At 51.8% G+C, this 20,014-nt stretch overlaps 1 protein-coding gene, 1 long non-coding RNA gene and 1 pseudogene across 2 annotated transcripts; 1 reads left to right on the forward strand and 2 right to left on the reverse strand.

Moving 5' to 3' along the window:
* The first annotated feature begins 65 nt into the window (after positions 1–65).
* Positions 66–2,398, forward strand: LOC120620386 (uncharacterized). The gene is made up of 4 exons (XR_005657836.1): positions 66–187; positions 366–449; positions 1,102–1,199; positions 1,740–2,398. It is a non-coding gene; the product is annotated as an uncharacterized LOC120620386 (long non-coding RNA).
* A 707-nt stretch (positions 2,399–3,105) lies between these two features.
* LOC120620731 (uncharacterized) lies at positions 3,106–3,224 on the reverse strand (annotated as a pseudogene).
* Positions 3,225–5,838: 2,614 nt separating this feature from the next.
* DEXI (Dexi homolog) lies at positions 5,839–18,160 on the reverse strand. The gene is made up of 2 exons (XM_039885336.1): positions 17,227–18,160; positions 5,839–6,474 (listed from the first exon to the last, which is right to left on the reverse strand). Exon 1 carries the CDS (start codon positions 17,659–17,661, stop codon positions 17,374–17,376), a length of 288 nt encoding a protein of 95 aa, XP_039741270.1. The 5' UTR covers positions 17,662–18,160; the 3' UTR covers positions 5,839–6,474; positions 17,227–17,373.
* Between the last annotated feature and the right edge of the window lie 1,854 nt (positions 18,161–20,014).

Below are 20,014 nucleotides of genomic sequence, written 5' to 3' on the forward strand. Positions count from 1 at the left end.
TTGCTTCTCTCTAAACTGGGGCAGTAATCCCAGCAGGGCGTGGATTCCCCTGGGTCCTGAGCTCCTTCCCCCCAGCCCCCACCCTGACTTTTGTTTCCGGCAGCTTGTACAATAACTGCATCTGTGACGTGGGAGCGGAGAGCCTGGCACACGTGCTTCCAGACATGGTGTCCCTGCGGGTCCTGGAGTGAGTGTGGGAGCCTGCTCAGTGGGTGGCAGTGGCCCGGGACTTGGGGTTGCCGGGGGTCTCTCTCCAGCATCACGGGAAGGACTGGGTGAGGTCTGGTTGTCAAGAACGTGGTGGTGGCCATGGTCTAGGCCTGGATGGTTGAGGGCCAGACCCCACAATGGGTTTCTCTCCCCAGTGTCCAGTACAACAAGTTCACGGCCGCCGGGGCCCAGCAGCTTGCAGCCAGCCTAAGAAAGTGCCCTCACGTGAAGACACTGGCGTAAGTCTCTGCAGCCCCGGTGGGCGGTTCCCTGAGCCCTGAGCTCAGATCCTCACCGATGCCTGACCTTGGGTGAGTGGTCACCTCACCCTCCGGCATCAGTTTCTTCGTCTGTAAAATGGGGGTGATGATGGTATAGGCCCCCAAGCAGTTTGGTGAGGTTTAAATTAGTCAAGATGTATAAAGCACTTAGAACAGTGTCTGTTATACAGAGTGCTGAATGTGTTAGGTTGAACAACATGAAATCGCTTATATAAGCCATTTTGACCTACAAAATTGGCAATTTCATATGGCTCAAACTCATCGTGTTACCATGATGTCTAATGCCCAATACTAGTACTTTATACTCTTTCAAAGCACTTTCATTTACATAATCACTCATTATCTTCTAAGAGGGACTTTACAGATGAGACGATAAGGTACAGAGAGTTTAACCAACCTTTTGGAGGTCACACAGCAAGTCAGCAGCAGAACCAAGTCTAAAGAAGGGTCTTAGGGTTCCTAGGCCTCTGCTGTCTCCGTGACCCCATACTGTCTGGTCCTGCCATGTCCCAGTCTGGGTGGGAGGAGAGATTTGGGGGCAGCTTCTGTCGGGGCTCCAGCCACAATCTCTCCTGTAACCTGGCCTCTGTGCCCCGTGTCCCCATCACAGGATGTGTTCGCCCACCATTCCGTTTGGTGTCCAGGAACACCTACAGCAGCTGGACTCCCGGATCAGCCTGAGATGATCCTGGCTGTGCCTGAGATAAGGTAACTGGTGTGGGCTGGGGAGGAGAGAGCCGCAGGGGCCGCCGGGCTCAGTGTCCTGGAAAGGCGGAATCCATAACAGTGGGCAGGGCAACAGGTGGGATCTGGGTGACCACCCTTGGACCGCGCACCATCTGGGGCCACACACTGTCTCTGTAGGGCTCGGTGGAGGTGTCCTAAAGGCTTTGTGGCTTGGGCCCTGAGGACTCTCCCTGTGGTCAGACTTGGAGACTGGGGCAAAGACAGGGCAGGTGGGCTGTCCACATCCCACAGCCTTTTGGGGACTTCCAAGGCATCTGTGCTGCTGTTTCAGCTCGTTGTCCTCATAGGAACTTGCTCTATGAGTTTATTACCTCTTACTGTGCAGATGACTGTCCCCCTGCCTCCCTGCTCCCCGACCTGCAAGGTCCCCCTTCAAACCCTCTGCCCCCTTCTCCATTCCCGCCATCCCTTCAATCCCTGATCTTGACAACACTCTCTCCAAGTGTCCTGCTGCCCCCTCCTAGAGCTTTCTGACCTACCCACGCTCCCGACCTCCCACAGGACATTCTCGGACGCTGACCACGCTGGACCTTGAACTGGTCATTTGTGGACACAGCTCTTCTCAGGTCACATCCTGTGAGCCTCAGCATTCTGGCACCCAGCCACACCTGCTGCGGAGAGGACCTAGGCCCAGCTCCAGGCTCCTTTGGGACTCAGGTCGATGCCAGCCCTGCTCAGCTGCTGCGTTCCTGGCAGACGGATGGGCGCCTGGTGGCAGCTGCAGTCGACCCAGGAGCCCTGATGCATTTTCCTCAGGACACTCCACATAGCCGTGGCCAGGCCAGAGAAGAGAGTGAGGGACTGAGGTGGCCACATCTCTGCCTCTCCAGGTCCCTGCCAGCCCGGGAAGAGAGCACCTCTCCAGGCTGCTGCCCCGCTGAAGATACTTACTGGCGGGGAACCCCCACCTGTTCATTCCCAAGCTGGAACAGGCTGGGACTCTGTGGCAGCTGATCTGTGTCCGTAGGACTCACTGTTTTGCACTAACTTTGTTTGCCAAGGCCAAAGCTGCGCTTGGCCAGATGCGCTGGACCTTAGCAGGAAACAGCTGACAGTACACTAATGGAGGAGGAGAGGGAGATGAGCCAGGACCACATCTGCCTTTTTGCCTTCACTTCCTGTGTTTCTTCACTACATTATAAATGGCTCGTTTAATCGCCCAGGCAGGTCCAGTGTTTGAAGTTATACCACGATTACTGTTTTGGGATACCCACTCTTCTGGTGATCTACTGCATCACAGACCACCCCAAAACGCAGAGGCTTAACACACACATTTATTCTGCTCACACACCCATCTTTTAGGCCGTGCTTGGTGGGGACAGCTTGTCTCACTTCACTCTGTGTCAGCTGGCGTCATCTGAAGGCTCATTCACTTGATGCTGACTGGCGGCCGGGGGCCTCAGTTTTTCTAAGGAACTGTCAGAGGGGGACCTCTCCATGTGGGTTAGTTTGGGCTTCCTCACAGCATGGCGGCTGGGTTTCAGGGTGGTTACCCCAAAAGGAAGAGAGCGGTGGGGGACAGAGAGAGGGAGAGAACAGAGAGGAGTGGTATCTTTTTTGTCACCCAGACTTAGAAGTCACACAGCATCGCATCTGTCATATTCTTTGTCCAGTTTGACAGGGGCCATCGTTCCTCCCTGTCCCCAACCCCACATGTACACACACGCAAGGCAGAGTCCGCCTCGGCTCAAATCCTATCTTTCTCTTTCTTTCTTTTTTTTTTTCCTTCCTTCCCTCCTTCTCTCCTTCCCTCCCTCCCTTCCTTCCTTCCTTTCTCTTATTTTTTTTTTAGGCAAGGCAACCCTTGGTTGACCTCACAGATTGCAAGGACCTTGTCAGCTTACAATCCCTTATTTTTTATTTTCTATGCCTACAGCATCTGGTCTTCCTAGGTGGTCTCCCGTCCAAGTACTAACCAGGCCCGACCCTGCTTAGCTTCTGAGATCAGATGGGATCGGGCTTGTTCAGGGTGGCATGGCCATAGCCAAGTTCTGTCTTTTCAGAAACGATTTTCTTCATGGCATCCTAAGATTTGGTGGAAAATTCATTATTAGGGGAACAGCAAAGTCGAAGCACCACGAGCCTTGCAGAGGAGGGATGCTTCCCTCTGCCTCTGCCCCTGCTATATGCTGGGATCCGTTCCTTAGCCCAGCTGGGATCTTCCTTCGGCTGGATCATGTCACTCCTGGAAGGGACTTGGCAGCTTCGCTCTCTCCCCAGAGAACTGCCAGCTTGACTATTGTTTTTCACTGGAGCGTGACCCGTTTGGTCAGAAGCCCAGGTTTGGGATGACTCGGCTTTCTCCCGGTGGCAGTGGGAGCTGTCCATTCAGCTCTAGCCCTGATGCCCAGGCCCCAAACTCTTCTCCTCTTTCCAGCAAGTGAGAGTCAGGGGTAGGGCGGGCCCAAGGGACTGAGACCCAGCTGCCTGGTTGGCGGTCCGTGCAGAGAGGCGGGTGCCTTCTGCCTTGGCCAAGCTGCGAAGGGCATCAGGCACCACGACCCAGGTTTGGGCTTTAAATAGCTTGGGCATCACCCATCAGGGTGTCCCCACATTTGTGGACTTTGTGGAGACTGTGGGGCTCCCATTTGTGTAGCCACAGGAGTGAGCACCTCGCCTATCTCCCCTCCAACCTTGGCACCCACTGAACCGTCAGCCATGTAGGGTCTGTTGAGATGACAAAATGATGCCAGAGGCTATAATTACTCATAGTAATGATTTTCAATGAGAGCTACCATTTATTAAATGAGTTGATATATGTAAAGCACTTATCACAATGCAAGGGCATAATAAGTGCTCAATAAATATTAGCAATGATTATTACTTTGTGTCAGACACCATGCTAAGCCCCTCCTACTCAAGAGGCACCAGAGCCTCATGTCAGCAGCATAGACTAGAGCTAAACCACTTGGGCTCAATGCCCACCTCACCACGTATGCAAATTATTTCTCTGTGCCTCAGTCTCCCTACATGTAAAATGGGCACAGTCACCGTACTGTCATCATTATGGAGTTACGGTTGAGTGAGTGAGCTCATACAGAGAACAGCTCAGTCCATGTTAGTTGTCCTTGTTACATTTGAATATGCGTTTCACTCATTTCTGCCTGGAATATTCTTCCCAGCTCTTCATGTGACCAATTTTCTCATCCTTCAGGACCCAGTTGAAAGGATAGCCCTGCGGGGTGTACCAGGCCACTGTGAAACATAGACACCTCTCCCACCCCGGCCCCCTCACTCTCCAACCTCGTCACTGAGTTTATCTTTTTCACACTTATTTGTTGTGTTGTCTGCTCTTGTCCTAGGGTATGAGCACCAGGAGCACAGGTAACTTGTCTTCTTTGTCCACTGCTGTGCCCTCTGCTCCCAGCAAGGTGCCAGCACATAGTAAGTGCCCAATAAACGTTCGCGGAATGAACGGATAGCCTCGCCACAACTTTGCTTTCTTCATTCCACAAAGATGCACTGAGCACACAGGGATGAATAAGACGCTCTGATAAGTCTTGTATTTTAGGAAAATGTTTACAGTCTCCAGGCACGGCTGTCAGGTACGGTCGGGCAGTGTGTGCCCTGCGCAGAGGGAGTGACGGGCCTGCAACCCAGTCTGGGCTCCTTGCTGAGCCGAGTCCCGGTGTGGAGCTCTATCTGCCGGGAGGGGCACCTTTGTTGTTAACACAAAGCCAGGTTATGAGGTCGGTAAGTTACTGGCCCCATTCCCCAGAATGGCCCCATTCCCTTACCTAAGGTCAAACTCATATAAAGGAGGCAGTCAAGATGCAAACTCGTCTTCTGGCTTCTTTGGAGGGTCTCCCCGTGCTGGACCTGCTCCCGAGCCTCACTTCTTGGGTGGAAGAAGCAATGCTCATAGGAAGCGGGCATGTGACATCTGGAGTCACACTGGACATTGATGGCATGATTCTACATTTAGTGGATTTCAAGTCCATGCATCTTTTAAACCCCCACTTTCCCCTCAGGACTCCCCAATTCTCCCTTCTCACACTCACCTCGGGCCTCTCGAATGTCTTCTATCCCCATTTCTTGACTCCTGCCAGACCTTTGTCCCCCACGCACATCTCACCTGTAGGACGGAACTGTCTGTACCTGGTTTAATGTGGTGTGCGTGTGAAGGTGCTTTGAAAAGCAGTAGGTACTCGGCAAAGTAGAGAGAATGACGCTATTTTCTTTTCATGAAACTTCAAGTGGACCCAGTTTCACTCATTGGTTTGTTCCTTCCCTCCCTCCCTCATTTTTACTGGAGTCTACCATGAGCCCAGCCTGGGGGTACCACACCTCTGACTTCTCTGAAATTTGGGCCTGATTTCCAGCTCAGCCAGCAGGCCTTTGCCACCACACCCCAAAAGGCTGGCCCTGGCTTGTCAGGCTTGTGGAAGTCAGGAGGGAGGCTGGTCCAGGCCAGCCAGCTTGGTTGCTCCCCCAAAACGGCTGGACCTCCAACTTGGGAGGCCCTGACTCTTCTTCCGCCTTTGGTCAACCATGAGGTTTTCTGTTTATGGATGCCTTTCCCCAATCTCAAAGAAAAAAAAGGGCAGGGCCCCCAGAGGTGGGCCTGGAGGGGCACCTTTGTTATTAACACAAAGCCATGTTATGTTGGAGTTGCATACATTTTTTTAATTGAGAGGTCAGCCTCCTAAGTATTGCTTTTACAAGTTTATCCAAGTCAAGTATTCATACCACTCGCATTTTCTAAAAATATTTCTGGCCAGAGGAGCAAATGTGGCCCTTCCCCGGCACGATGGATCAGTTCTGGCAACTTGACGAACAAGCAGCTTGAAATGAGTAAGTCAAAATCCTACCCTCAGTCCCCAACACGGTCCTCGCCTCTTCTCCTGAGCCACTCCCAGAAACAGTCACTGCATCTAAGACCAGCCTGGTCCAAACCCAGCGGGCTCAGGGCTCCACGGGCATCAGCTGGATGTGTGTGTCTGTGGTTTGAAGTGTCCTCTTGAAGGTTAAGTGGGGGAAGCAGGTGCAGTCGGTGGGTGAAAAGCAGGGAGGCAGACTCTGGCTGGTTCCTGTAAACATCCATCGCAACGGCAAAAGGTCAGAAGCCAAGGCAAGGCCATTTGTGCGAGCTGCAGGCGGGTGAGGTTTTCAGATGCCCCAGCCTTCTCCCTTTGGGGAGCGGGGCAAATGCACTCAGTCTCAACCTCTCCATTGCACTGTCCTGGGTCTGGACAGGAACCTCTCTGTTGGCACGGAGCTTTCGAGAGGAGCAGGCCTAACGAGAGGGAAAAAAGGGCATTACCAGCATGGAAGCACCACCTGCCACCCATTCTTGGGGGATCTGGACACCCCCTCCAGGCCCCAGGAGGCTTGGGGTGGGCCAGGGAAGTCTTCTTCCATCTCTCGAATTCAGGGAATTACCAGAAGCCCCCAACTCAGGCTGGGGGTGTTTTCTGATCATTTTTGTGAAAAACTAATGAATCTGCCTGATTGCTAAGGACCCTGGGCTGAAGAACTGGTGTGATCTGACATAAGAGAGGGACTGTCCATTACTGGGGAGAACAGTCTGCTCAGGAGTCACCCAGGACTTGCTGGCTGACTTGAGCTCCAGGTGGCTGAGCGAGCTCTAGGTAGTGGGCAGGGCTTGGCAGCATCTCCCACGTTGCCCAGAAAATGCTTTGCAGCCAAGCTACTCAGCAGCCCCATTTCTCTTGTCCTTCTGGGATACGGCACCATCCTCCACCTGGCCCCTCGAAGGTCTCTATTCCCTGTTCCCTTCTCTCTGTGTCCAGCTTGGTGCCAGCGTGTCTGCAGCATCTCACACTACCGTGCCCAACCCCCTGCCCCAGTTCTGAGTCTCATCTTTGCCAGCTCAGCCTAGTCCTTCTGCAAATGTCATCAGGCACCACATAAAATTTCTGTTAAACACCCAACACGTATCGACATTTGAGGCAGGAAGTTTCTCCAATGGGGCGGGGTGGGCTATTCTGGGCATTGCAGGATGTTTAGCAGCATCCCTGGTCCTTGACCACTAAATGCCAGTAGCACTCACAGGTATGTTGACTAAAAATGCCCCCTTGCCCCATTTCCAAGGACCACCCAAGAGGGCAGAATTGCTTCCACTGAGAACCATGCATCTCCTGCAGGAGGAAGCCGCCTGTAGTTCCTGTGATCACTTTCCAAAAAAACAATTTGCACTTGAATCTTTGTCCCAGGGTCTGCTCCCAGGAGAGTACACCTGAGATGGAGCCTTACCCAGGTGATTTCATTCAACCCTCCTAACAACCCCAGGAGTTATATAATATTAATGATCCCATTTTACAGGTGGAGACACTTAGAGAGGGTAAATGACTTGTCTAAGGATGCTAACCTCTCCAGGTCTTTGTCCTACTGGAGATCTCAAAAGACTACAAAATCTCATACTTCCCATGTGCCAGGTCCTGAGCTGGGTGCCGGGGACCCTGTGAGGAGCGCGGCTCCTGCCTTTGACACAATCTAGTGAGAAATTTCAGCCCAAGGTAATATGCCTGACAACAGGAGGAAGCATGGGATGGATGGAGCTCAGAGTCTGGGGAAGGCTGTGTACAAAGGGCGCACCAGGTGGAGGGCACGGGGACCAGGGCACAGCAGGTCCTGGAACCTCCCGTAGTTTGGTACTGGGTAAGGGGAGGGGGTGGACGGCAGGGAGACAAGGCTGGACAGGTTAGCAGAGGCCAAATCATTCAAGTTTCTTGTGACCTTTGCCAGATTCATCTCCTGGAGGCCAGCTGGGATCATGTCCTTCCAATGCTCAGAGACATTCCCTGCTTCACGATGACACGGGTAAGCCTAAGCCATCGTGTCCTCAGGCCCTATCCCACCTCCCCACTGGACCTGGCAGGCAGGAGGGGAAACTGGGGCCACAGCCAGAGCATTGGCGAGCTCAGTGCTCTTGAGAGGGTTCCCCTCCCAGCCCGCCAGGAAACCCCGTTCTGCTCACTTCCCTCCTCTTAGGAACCCCTGGGGTTCCTGTGCCAGGGGTGGGGGCGGGGGGCGGTCAGCGGTGGTGCTAAGAACCCTGATGTCTGTGAACGTGGAGCAGAACTCGTTATTCAGATTCACCCTCACCGGGGCTCACGGCAGCCATCTCCGAGGCAGGGGACCCTACTTGAGCCCATTTGACTTGTGGGGACAGGGTGTTAGAGAACACAGAATCGCTCCGCGGAATAGGGACGCTCTCCTTTCCCAGTTCTTGTGACCACAAACAGCACTGAGTCCCCGACACTGTCAGTCTGGCTGGAGCGTCTCTCACGTGTGCTAATCTCTGTCTGAACAGGCTCAGGGCCTGGCAGGCGCTGGCTCCAGCTGGAATTCACTAGCTCTTCCGTTTTAAGGGTGGTTATCTGCAGTCACCTTCTATTTGTGGCAAGTGATGCCAGTTTTCCATATTTGCTCGTAATATGAAGTTCCTCTCTTTCCAGAACATTAATTTCACATTAAAGATTTAGAGACGGTTTAAAGAAAACAACTACATAAATAATAGTTCAAGCAGTAGGACCATAGAGCAAAAATTGTTGACAGTGTCATGTGAGGTTTGGGAGACCTTGAGCCAAGTCGGTCCTGCTTGCTCCACAGAGACTGAAGGGGCCCAGAGAGGGCGGTGACATGCCCGAGGTCACACAGCAAGCTGAAGATAGAGATGTGGTCCCAGGTCTCTGAGTGAAGTCCTGGAGCCTCTCATCTGTGCCACTCGCTGGTGGCTGTTAAAGATCAGTCTCCTTGTTCCTTTGACTTGCAAGTCTGGCCTCACAGTAAACCCCAGAATGAGAATAGCTGACATCATCAATCAAGCACTTTATGCTCGCTTTATACTATCTGCTTTAGAGTCTTAGTTCTAAAAACAACCTTATTTTTAGAGGAACGAGTAATGGGTTTCCAGCAGGCAAGGCCTTTGGAGGAGGAAAAGGGCTGCTCCTCTCAGAAGGCCCCCAGCACTTTTGTTTTATTTTTGTTTTTGTTTATTTTTGTTTTATTTCTCAAAACAACCTTAGGTGGGGCCAAGGAGAACCATCATTCCTGAATTTCAGATGGGGCTCAGAGAGGTTAAGTAAATTGTACAAGGCCACACAGCAAGAAGGGGCAGAGCCAGGATCTGAACCTCTGTGGTCTGACCCCAAAATCTTAATTCCTCTCAGCATCTTGAGTTCATCTCTATCCTCCAAGGCATCAAAAGCCCCAGCTAAAAAGCATCCTGGGGCTGCAGCTTATAGAATCCAAGGCAGTGGGTTCTCCAACCTTCTAACATCATTGGAACACGAGACAATTCATTAGCCATTGGCTTTTTTTCTTTCTGAAACTGTAAGCTTTCATTCCAGGCCACTCCCCAGAGCTGGACAGAAGGAGTGGCTATCTGACTGGCTTCTGTCATTAGAATGACAGTTGGGCACTTGATGCATTTTTAAGCAGCAATGTCCTAGCTTGCTACCTCTGCAGAGAAGCTGCCTAGTTTGGAGCTGGGCATTAAGTGAGAAAATGGTCCTTGTGGGCGTGATGCGGAAGGGATTCTTTTGTGCAGTTCAGCCATCCCACTGTCCTCCTCCTCTGGGGTGGCCAGGGTAAGGTCTGGAACTGGCCTGTCTTGGGGAATGCTGGCTCTGCCCCTTCCTAGCCGTGTGACCTCAGGCAAGTCGCCTAATCTTTCTGAGTCTGTTTGCTCATCTGAAAGGAAGACAACAAATGCCTATCTCAGTGGGCTGTTTGTTGTGAGGATTACATAAAATTGTGGGGGTGGAATGCCTGCCATACCTAGCAACGTGAGGCATCACTACCTGCTGGCTCTTCTCCTTGTCCTCACCTGTTCTCAGTCAGAAGACACCAGGCAGGGCGACCTGCTCAGTGCTGGGGGCCTTCTGAGAGGAACAGCCCTTTTCCTCCTCCAAAGGCCTTGCCTGCTGGAAACCCATTACTCGTTCCTCTTCGTCCACATATCAAACAACCAATTAAAGTGGCCACGTCACCACAGACGTCACCCTGACATGATTTGCCCAGTGTCTCCACTGTCATCTTCACAACGGGCTGTGCAGCAGGGGCCTCTGCCTTATCTAGTTGATGAGTGTCTGGCCGGAAGGGGACAGGAGAAGAAAAGCTTCCTGTCTGCCTGGGTCCATGTCCCTGATGGAAGCCAGCATCCTGGAGAGACAAGGACCAGTTTCTCAAACGTGGATTCTGGTTTACGTGTCAACTGTCGACGCTCATCAGTCGTGGGTTTTGTGAAGATTTTTGGTCTGGAGCGTGTCTCCAGTCGGTCGGTGCCCAAGACTCGGTGAGGCTCATAGGGCAGCATTTGCCAACACCTCCACGAGTCCTGCCACATCCAGGAACCACGTGGACTGCTCTTCATTTAGCATTTTCAACCAATACGCCTTTTTTTAACTCCAAAATTTTAAACAGAACCTTTTTTTGTCACTATCATGAACAAAAAGTCGTATACTTTGTCATAAACAAGACAATGCTAAAAATAAACATGATGGAAATGAAACTATAAATTCTAGCGAGATGCCCCTGGCCTGCAAAGGTGAGCCTGGGCTTGGTTTCTCTGATCAAAGGGAAAAGTAGCAAGTGCCACAAAGATGGCAGACAGCTGACAGCTGGGTGGCACTCTGCCTCAGTGTACCCACTGCCTCCCAGGATGCCTATGACAGAGGACCTCACTGGGGAAGCACTGGGAGTGTGGCTGAGTGGATGGACTCAACCACCTCATAGCTGGGCATCTGGGGTGAGTCACTGAACCTCCCCAAGCCTCAGTGTCCCGCCCTGCATAATGGAGCTACCTACCTGCTTTACTGGGTGACCTCAGGGGAAGCTATGGAAAAGTGGGGGAGGCGGTTATTTTTAACTACCCCACCAAGTCTCTTGCCAGGAAGGAATCCCAGGAATGAAGCCTTCCCCTTCTGGAGGTGACTGGAACTAGAACCAGCTCCCAGCCACCCTCAGGCTCATGGCAGGGGGCGAGGGCTGTGGAGTACCAGTTATCATCCCTGGGCTGCTTCAGAGGCTGCCTGCACAGACATACCCTTCTTGGTAACTGGTCCCCAAGAATAGCAAGAGAGCCAAAGAAAGGGGAAGGCCTCCTGGGCTAAGTCTGAGTCTAACACACAATCAACACTGGCAGCATCATTTATTAAGAACTGACTACATACCCGTCCTTCACCATCTCATCCACTGTGCACAAGCTTTTCAGTGGATACCATTATCCTAGGGAGATGAACTCACTTGTTCAAGGTGTTGGTGCAGCTGAGATTTAAACCCAGATCTGACTGCAAAGCCTCTCTGCCACAATTTTAGGGGTACATGGAGATGGACTCAAACAAGACTGAGTCACACGCAGCGAGCAAGCTATTTGCTTTTTGGTTCTAGGTCAGTCCTTATGATTACTTCCAGGAGAAAGTTCCACTTTGGAGCTGGGGTATCTTTATCACCTGACAGTTGCTAATCTGTCTTTTTAACGAAGAGCAGGCCAGAGGCCCAGCGCCTTTAGTTGGGTTTAGCATTTGGCCAGAAGCTAATGACTTTGGCACTTACTGTTTTATCTGTGCCAAGTGATGCTGGTTTTCTCTTTTCAGTGACATAAACATTCTTTAAAGAAATAGTAACTTTACAGTGAAAAGAACTGGCAGACACCACCTAAGCCAAGTGATCAAAGCTACCATCACCAGTAATGGAACAGATAGGTATCATGTGTCTTCTGATACGATGCACTCAGAAAACATGCATTCACTTCTCTGTGGTCTTCCTGCCAAAAATGCATCATCTGAATCTAATCTCAGGAGTATGCATCAGATAAACCCAAAGTGAAAGACACTCCACAAAATACCAGACTTTTACTCTTTAAAAATGTCAATGTCATGAAAGATACAAACAGACTAAGGAGCTGGTCCAGACCCAAGGAGGCACAAGAGACATAACAATTAATGCAAAGAGCGAGCTGGGATTGGATCCTGGACCTCATCCCCCTCCCCCTCTTTATCGTGAAAGGACTATTGATGAAACCGAATGAAGGCATCGATCGGATTGGTCCTACGATTGTTATCAGTGTTAAATTTGCTGATTTTGACCGTTGGATTGTGGTTATGTAAGTGACTGTCCTTGTTCTGAGGAAATACACTGCAATATTTAGGAGTAAAGGAGCATAAAGTCTGCAATCTGTTTTCAAATGATTCAGAAAAAGAGCTGCGCATGTGTGTATGTATATAGGTTCATGCACACAACAGAGTAAACGTGCCGCATCCACGAGCAAACGTGGCAAAATGTTCATCCATGCAATTGGTGAATTGGGGTGAAGGGTATATGGGAATACGTCTCTTATAACCTTTGTCTAACTGTAAATTTCCAAATAGTTTTATTGAAAAGAAAAAAAACAAAAAAACTCAGAAAAAAGGGGTGAGAGTGCATGAGGCAGGCCTGGCAGAGCCAGGAGTGGTATTCCAAGGGCAAGGGTCGGAGCCCCTCCCTGGAGGCCCCTGGACCCCCAGGCCTGCAAAGGTGAGCCTGGGCACTGGGTGGGAAGCTCAGCTGTCTTACTCTGGCCCCTCACTCCCCGTTTCTGGGCCTCAGTTTCTTTATTTGTGAGATGGGGATAATGATGTCTGTCCCTTGTATTGTGATTTAGGTTTCCCAAAAGCAACCTAAACTTACAGAAGTCCCAGGGGAAAAAGTCAGCCGATAAAGCAGGAATACGAAGGTCAAGTTGAGAGGAGCCCTTAATTTCTTATCTCCATAAAATAGACGCAAGGGCTGTGAGGGTGTCCCTTGGACAAGATCTCCAGTTTGCGCCAAGGGAGTGGGACCTCTGACATCCCAGCTATCTTGAATCACATAGTGGGGTCTTCCCCTGTCCAAAGGGGCAGCCAGCACGAATGCACCCTGTGGACGGTGCCCTTCCGGGTTAGCTTTATGTCAGGACAGAACCGGAAAGTCAGCAGGTCTGGGGATGCACGTGCCTACCCCCCATCATCACTGCCTGTCTTCCCACCCAGACTCCTGCCTGGAGCTCCACCAGCTGCCTGGGGCATATCCCAGGACCTGAATCTATCATGCCCGTGTCCCCAAGGAAGGTTTGAGCAGAGCAGTGATATGTCCAGCCTGTGTGTTCCACGGACGGCACAGACCACAGATGGCACAGAGGGAGCAGGGCAGGTAGATCGGGAAGGAGCAGCTGCAGCACCCAGTCAGGAGACTGAAGCCTGGGAAACCTTGTAGTAAGTAGACTGCTGGGTCTAGTTCCCCGTAGCTCCGAATCTGAGCTCCATCAGGCCATACTGACTCTGGCAGCTGCATTCTCCAGTCTCTCCATTTCCAGCACAGTGAGGCTCCTCTCCACAGCCCTCCCTCTGTGCCAAGAGAGAGCTGGCAGGCACCAGTGGCTTTCATCAGGAACCGGGACAAATCAATCCGGCTGAGCTGCCTCCGCATCGGAACTGCTGGGACCTGCAGACTCTCACCGGCTCCCAGGCCAGCACAGTGGCCCCCTCTCCTGGGAGGGAGGGAGGGAGGGAGCGAGCTCCTGACTCCCCACCTCCTGCTCCTGAGCAACGATTAATGCCCTAGAACAGCTCTCTCCAGGGCTCCAGATCTGGTGGCCTTTGGAGGCACAGGGCCGAGAGCAAGATCTCCCGAGGGTCCTGGGCCTGGAATGCAGAGTGGGAAGGCTGTCTTGGGAGTCCAGACCTGCACCCACTCAGCATTCATTCGGCCAGTTCTCTTTTGCTCATCGTGGGACATAAATATTCTCGCATGGGTGTATGTGCAAGTTTAGGCATTGCAAGGGCCCGAGCATACACATTTTCCATTATACCTGACTGTTAACAATAATCAGTTAATTTTAATATTTACTATATGCAGGACAGTCTAAGGGCTTTACATATATCTCATTTAATCCTCACAAGGAGGTAGATTTTCATCATCCCCGCTTTCTAGAGAGGAATCTGACATACAGGGAGGTATGCCACATGTCCAAGGTCACAGCTAGGATTGGGCATCTGAATCTGAGGTCCTCGACCTTAACACTGCCTCCTTAATTGGTGCTCAACAAGTGTTCGAGGACCTGAATTATGTGGGTGCACACATAAGAGAGAAAAAGAGAGAGAGAGCAAAAGTGAGTGCATCTTTTCATTTTGAGATCCGCCTGCATCCCCACTGCTTGGCATGTCCCTCACCCGTAGTCAGTGTTTCCTAGATTGGCTTGTGTGTAACAAGAGATTGTGTCCACGTGAGAACGAGCGAGAAAGGACAAGATTTGACCACTGGTGTTCCTCTGCTTATGCAAAGGGGTCTGGAGATGGGGAGTGGTCATATCATCTTTAATCTTTCCCAAAGGCTTTTCCTTCTGCCAGCGACCCCTCCCCCACCCAAGTCTGGGCTTCTCAGGTCCTCGGGGCCAAGGCCACCTTGGCTTGGCTTGGGGAGTGAGGAAGAAGGAATGTTGTGCGTGGCTTCTACTATTTCTCTGGGCACGAGTATTTCTCACAGCATCGGGCCTCCCCACCTCCTAGGGTCTGGCCCTGTCACTTTGAAAGCTTTGCAGGGGTGTCCCTGAGACACACTTCCTCTGTTTCTGCTCAGACAGTGTTTGCTGTAAAGTATGTCAAAGCATTTGGGCTTCAGTTTTTGGTTCAGAGTATGCCAATGTTTTCACTTGGAAGGGGAAGTGTTTCTGTTGATATGGTAGAGATAAAATAAGACATTCTTCATCAAGTTATACTGTCTGAAAGTCAAGCATTTGGCTTTGGAGCACGGATTCATCTTGGGATCCCCAGAGCTTAGCACTGGGCTTGGCAGAACAGCAGGCAGGGCTAATATTTGTTGAATGACTGGATGAGTGAATATGGAAACAGCCTAGAAGCAGGTGCGGTAGATGATCAATATCAGTATAGGTTTCGAATGGCTCTCATAGGCTCTACCTTCAAAAAGTGTTCTCCTTCTGTTTGTGTTTCTCCATCTTCACTAACCTAGGCTCATCCAAGCCTGTCACCTCTGACCTAAGCCACTGAACAGCTCCTAACCGGCTTCTGTTATCACATTTGCCCCTATAGCCCATTCTGCCCACAACTGCCAAAGCCATCTTTGTAAAGTGTGAACTGGAATTGTATCATCCCCTGCCTAAAACCTTCCGATGGCTTCCCGCTGTTCATGGCTGTGGCCTCCAGATCCCGCACAGTCTGGCCCCTACTCACCCCAGTGACACCTCCTGGGGCCACTCTCCAGCCATGCTGGCCTCCTTTCAGTTGCTGCAAGAACTGTCTCCCACCCGATGGCCTTGGCTCTGGAGATTCCCTTTGCCTGGATTGTTATTCTCCAGGTCTTTGTGTCTGGCTACTTCCATCAGTTTAAGGCTCAGCTCAAATGTGTCATCTCAGAGGGGCCTTCTCTTGACCCCCCAATCTGCAGCAGCCGATCTCTGTTCTTTTGTGTCACTCACTCACTAGATATTGAGCACCTACTAGATACCACGCATCATTCTAAGTGCTGAGGAAATAGCAGGGCACACAATACAGGATGCCCATGTCCTTCTTACCTGCCTTCATAGCCCTCAAAAAAAATCTGATTATCTTGTTTGGGAGCCTGCTTGTCTTTCTCACCAAGTGCCAGGAGGGCTGGGGCTAAGTCCGTCTTGTTCTCGGTGTTCCCCATCAGGCACAGTAAATACTCAGTAAACATTTGTTCAATAAAAGAACTAATGGATGGATGGCAGGCAGACTGGGTAGGTATGCAGAGCAGGTCAACTGAAGCTTTCTTCAAAGAAATCTCACTGCTGATCCGTCAAGGGAGCCCCTGGCCCGCAGCACTACTGGCAGTAGATCCAGCCCCACCCTGTATTACCCTGTATGGTCATCTTGGCTCAGACAGGCAACAGAGGAGAGGTGTTACTTCACCCTGCCTGGAGTCAGGGGCATTAGTGACTGTTTTCCAAAAGAAGCCCTTGCCCATGGCCTCAGTACCCCCATCCACTGCCACTTGGGCCTTGTGCCTATTGACACTCCAGCACTGGCCGGCTGACGGGCTCCAGCCAAGGAGTTCCTGCATGCCCCGTGAACCCTCACCAGACCCAACAGTCTGCCGGTCTCTCTCTCATCTAGTCCAGCAGCCTCTCTTGCTTGTTATGTGACTTTGGCCAAATCTTTCTTCTTTCTGGATCTTCATTTCCCTCCCACCAAAACACAAGGTGGGGCTGCACACAATCCAGAGGAAGGACTGGTCACAATCCAGAGGAAGGACTTTAACATTTCAGTGCAATGATCCTGCGGTTCCTTCTCCTGCTGGCCCAAGAGCCCCCTGAGGCCTTGCAAACACTGCAAGGCCCAAGCACCAACCCCCAGCTTGCCAGCTCAATGAAGGCAGCCTGTGAAACTGGCAGCCCCTGCAGATGTGAGCTGCAGAACTGCTGAGCTGCGGCACCCTGAAACCTCATTCCAAAAAAGCAAACCCAAGGCCAAAGGTAGTAAGGGTTCTTTGCTGAATTCTCCTCTCACAGCCAGGAGCCTTGCTGAGTCCCCACCCAGTCCCCCAAGGGGCCACAGGACAAAGGTGATCGGTGCCTGGCTTCTTATCTTTTCTGACACTCCAAATCTTTATCCTTCCAGGACTAGTGAGGATTCCCCCTCACAAACACACACACACACACAAACCAAGGTCATCAGCAAGCCAGGCTGAGGATGGGAGGAGGGGCTGACAGCTCTGCCTCAAATGGATATGGGTGCAAAGGCTTTTTCCACAAGCTGTAGCAGTTAGTACGCCGGCTAACCCAAATGCCACCTTAGGCTCTGCCTCCCTTCCCTTCTTCAACAGCTATCACCTTCGTTAGGGGAAGCTTTCCAACTCCAACTAAAGACCTAAGAGGAGCCCAGCCATTCCTGGCACCCAAATAGACATGGAGGAGGTAGACGGAGCAATCAGAAGGCTGGGGGAGGGGTGTGTGTTCGGCTTGGAGATGCCTCTCTCGTCCCCACCAGCGCCCCAACCCGCCCTCATTCCACTAAGAGAGGGCACTTACAAGCCTTGGAGGCCAGAGAGGGCCTCGTCCTGGAGGTCCCATCCCTGGCCAGACGATGCCCTCAACCAGCAGCGGCGGCATGATCTGGGTTCCTGGTCCTGGAGGAGGGTTGCGGGTCGCGGGAGGAGTGGGGGACCGGAGCCAAGCCTACTCCAAGTAACCATCGAAGACATCGAGCTCTGAGTCGGCATCGTAGAGTCCCGAGCCGGGGTCGGAGAGCACGCCGAGGTCCACGAGCGCTTGGTCCATGTCCTCCGGCAGGAAGACGAGGCCCACGTTGAGGACAATGTACTCCATGAGAAAGGCGTAGTACAGGATCAGCACATTGACGAAGAACAGGCCCACGTAGAACATAGAGGGCAGCAGCGGCGGCGGCACGTTGGGGACCAGGGGGCCCAGCGCGTCCAGGTGGGCCGCGACCCGGGCGCCGGGCATGCAGGGGACCGCAAGGACGGCAGCGGCCCGGCGATCTCAGCGAGCTCAGCCGCTGTGGTGCCCCGGCGGCCGGCGAAGGGGCAGCTCAGCCATCCAGGGGCGCCCTGGGGCTCGACCAAGGCGGCGCCCCCGGCGGTGCCCCCCGGGAATGTGTGGCGGCCGCTGCGGCCGCGCCCCGGCTCCCGAAACGTGACTGGCGGGGTCACCGTACCCTCGGATGTGCCCACACAGCCCTCTCGATCAGCCTGGCTGCCAGGCGGGCCCCCTGGAGTGGCTGGCGGCTCCCTGGCTCCTCCGACGCGACCCGCTTGCAATCACGGGCCCTCGCAGAGCCGGCGGGGACACCGCCGCGGCTCAGCGTAGAGGGCCAGTCCCGGCGGCGATCTCTCTAGCTCAGCCCGGCAGTCCTTCGAGCCCCCTTCGCGCCCCCGCAGGCCCAGCGCCCATGTCTGCGGCCGCCGCGTCTCGCTGCTGGTCGCGTTCCGAACTCCGCCTCCGGAGCGACCCCGAGCTCATTGGTCGACCGCCCCCTGCCCGCGCTCATTGGCCGGCTCAATGCCCGCGCTCATTGGCCCGAACAGTACGGGGGCGGGTACCTATTAGCTCCGCCCCTGGGGTTCAGACCTCTGAGCTGCTTTCCTGGTTCCGGACTCAGCCCTGGTCTCAAATCCAGTGTCCTCTGCGAATCCCCCACGGAGTAGGGGGAGGGGAAAAAAACCCAACACAGTTCAGTCCTAGACATATCCTAAAGCGACAAAAGTTGGAGGAAACCGCATCTTCCTCCGCACCTTGTTGGACTTGAGTATGACCTCTTTGGGACTCAGTTTACCGATTGAAAAAGGAGGCGAGATAGGGAAGGGGTGGTGACCTTTAATAGTGAAAATCTTTCCCAAAGTGCCAATTTTTCATGATAGGGATGATAAATTAGTGACCCCTTCCTTTCCAAATTCTGGCTGCTGGAAGCTCTGCCCATAGCGGGAAGGCGGGGAGGTAGGCAAGTGTACTGCATCATAGGGACACCCGACTAAAGAGACTCAAAGACAGTTCAAACCTTCAGCCAGTAGGGTCTGTTCTTGTTTCTTTGTACTTTGTAAATCATGTTTGAAAACAATAATACACATGGTTAAACATTCAGGAAGTAGACAGAAAAGCGAGTCTCTCGTCCATTCGCTGATTTTCCTCTTATGGGCAACCTCATATTCTTTGGAGACTGCTTTCTCACAACGCCTTCTAAAGCAGTGCGACAAATCTTTTAATCTCAGGCCACACTGAGCTGCTGGGTGCTTTACATGTGTTGCTTAGTTGCAGCCAGACGAGACACAGTAGTATGTTACCCCTTTTTACAGATGAGGAAACTGAGAAATGGATGGACCCTTGAAGATACTGGGCCTGCCAATGTTTGGAGGCCAGAACCTGCCCTCTTGTCTCTATGACGATTTCTTGCCTTTTAGACGAATTACAGAGCAAACCATTAACCTTCTACTACCTCATTTCTTAAACCGCACAGGGTGAAACAAACCTTCGTTTATTAATTCACTCTGCCGATATTTGTTGAAAAGCTATTATGCACCAAGCCTTGTGCTAGGCATTGGGGAGAATGTTGGCCCCGGCCCAATTCTGTCCTGAGCACAGTAAATGGGACACAGTAGGCCTTAGATAACTATGAGGTATAGAAATAAGTAAATGAATGAATGATGAACAGAGTCATCTTACCTCTGCAGAGCTTCCCATGCCTTATCCAGGAGAGAAATTTAGCCACATCTTCTTGGCTCGCTTAGGAAGTCGAGTGTTTCTTTCTTTTTTTTTTTTTTTTTTTTTTTTATTAATGTGGTAGTTTTGGAAATGGCATGGATTTGGGATGAAGACCAGAGAAATCCTCTGAAAGTACAGGACTTTTAGTTTTGGTACACCGTTACTCGAAGGCCTTTTAGTATGTATTTTTTAATTGGAATGGGAAAAAAAAAAGACCGTGAGGACAACAAACAAGGCCATTACCGATTTGATTCGGTTTATTGGGAGATAAAAATAATGGTGCCTGGGTTTGAACTCTAGTTCTGCCACTTACTAGCTGCATGATCTTGGGCATGTCAACCATCTCTGTGATTTAGTTTTCGTGACGGTAAAATGATAGAACCCACCTCATAGTGTTGTTAGAATTAAACAACTATATAGATGTAAGCGCTTAAGAGAGTGGAATTTTGTATACTCTATGCAATGGCTATTGTTATTTTTATCATAAAGCTAATAATTGTTAATATTGCGGTTACTGTTATTCCTCGACATCATCAATTTCCTTCTCTTAGATCTGCAGTTTTCACATTCCCGCCCACCCAAACGATACTGCGGACTCTCC

The sequence above is a fragment of the Pteropus medius genome, unplaced genomic scaffold, assembly GCF_902729225.1.
Source record: "Pteropus medius unplaced genomic scaffold, Ma_sr-lr_union100, whole genome shotgun sequence".
NCBI classification, from domain to species: Eukaryota; Metazoa; Chordata; class Mammalia; order Chiroptera; family Pteropodidae; genus Pteropus; species Pteropus medius.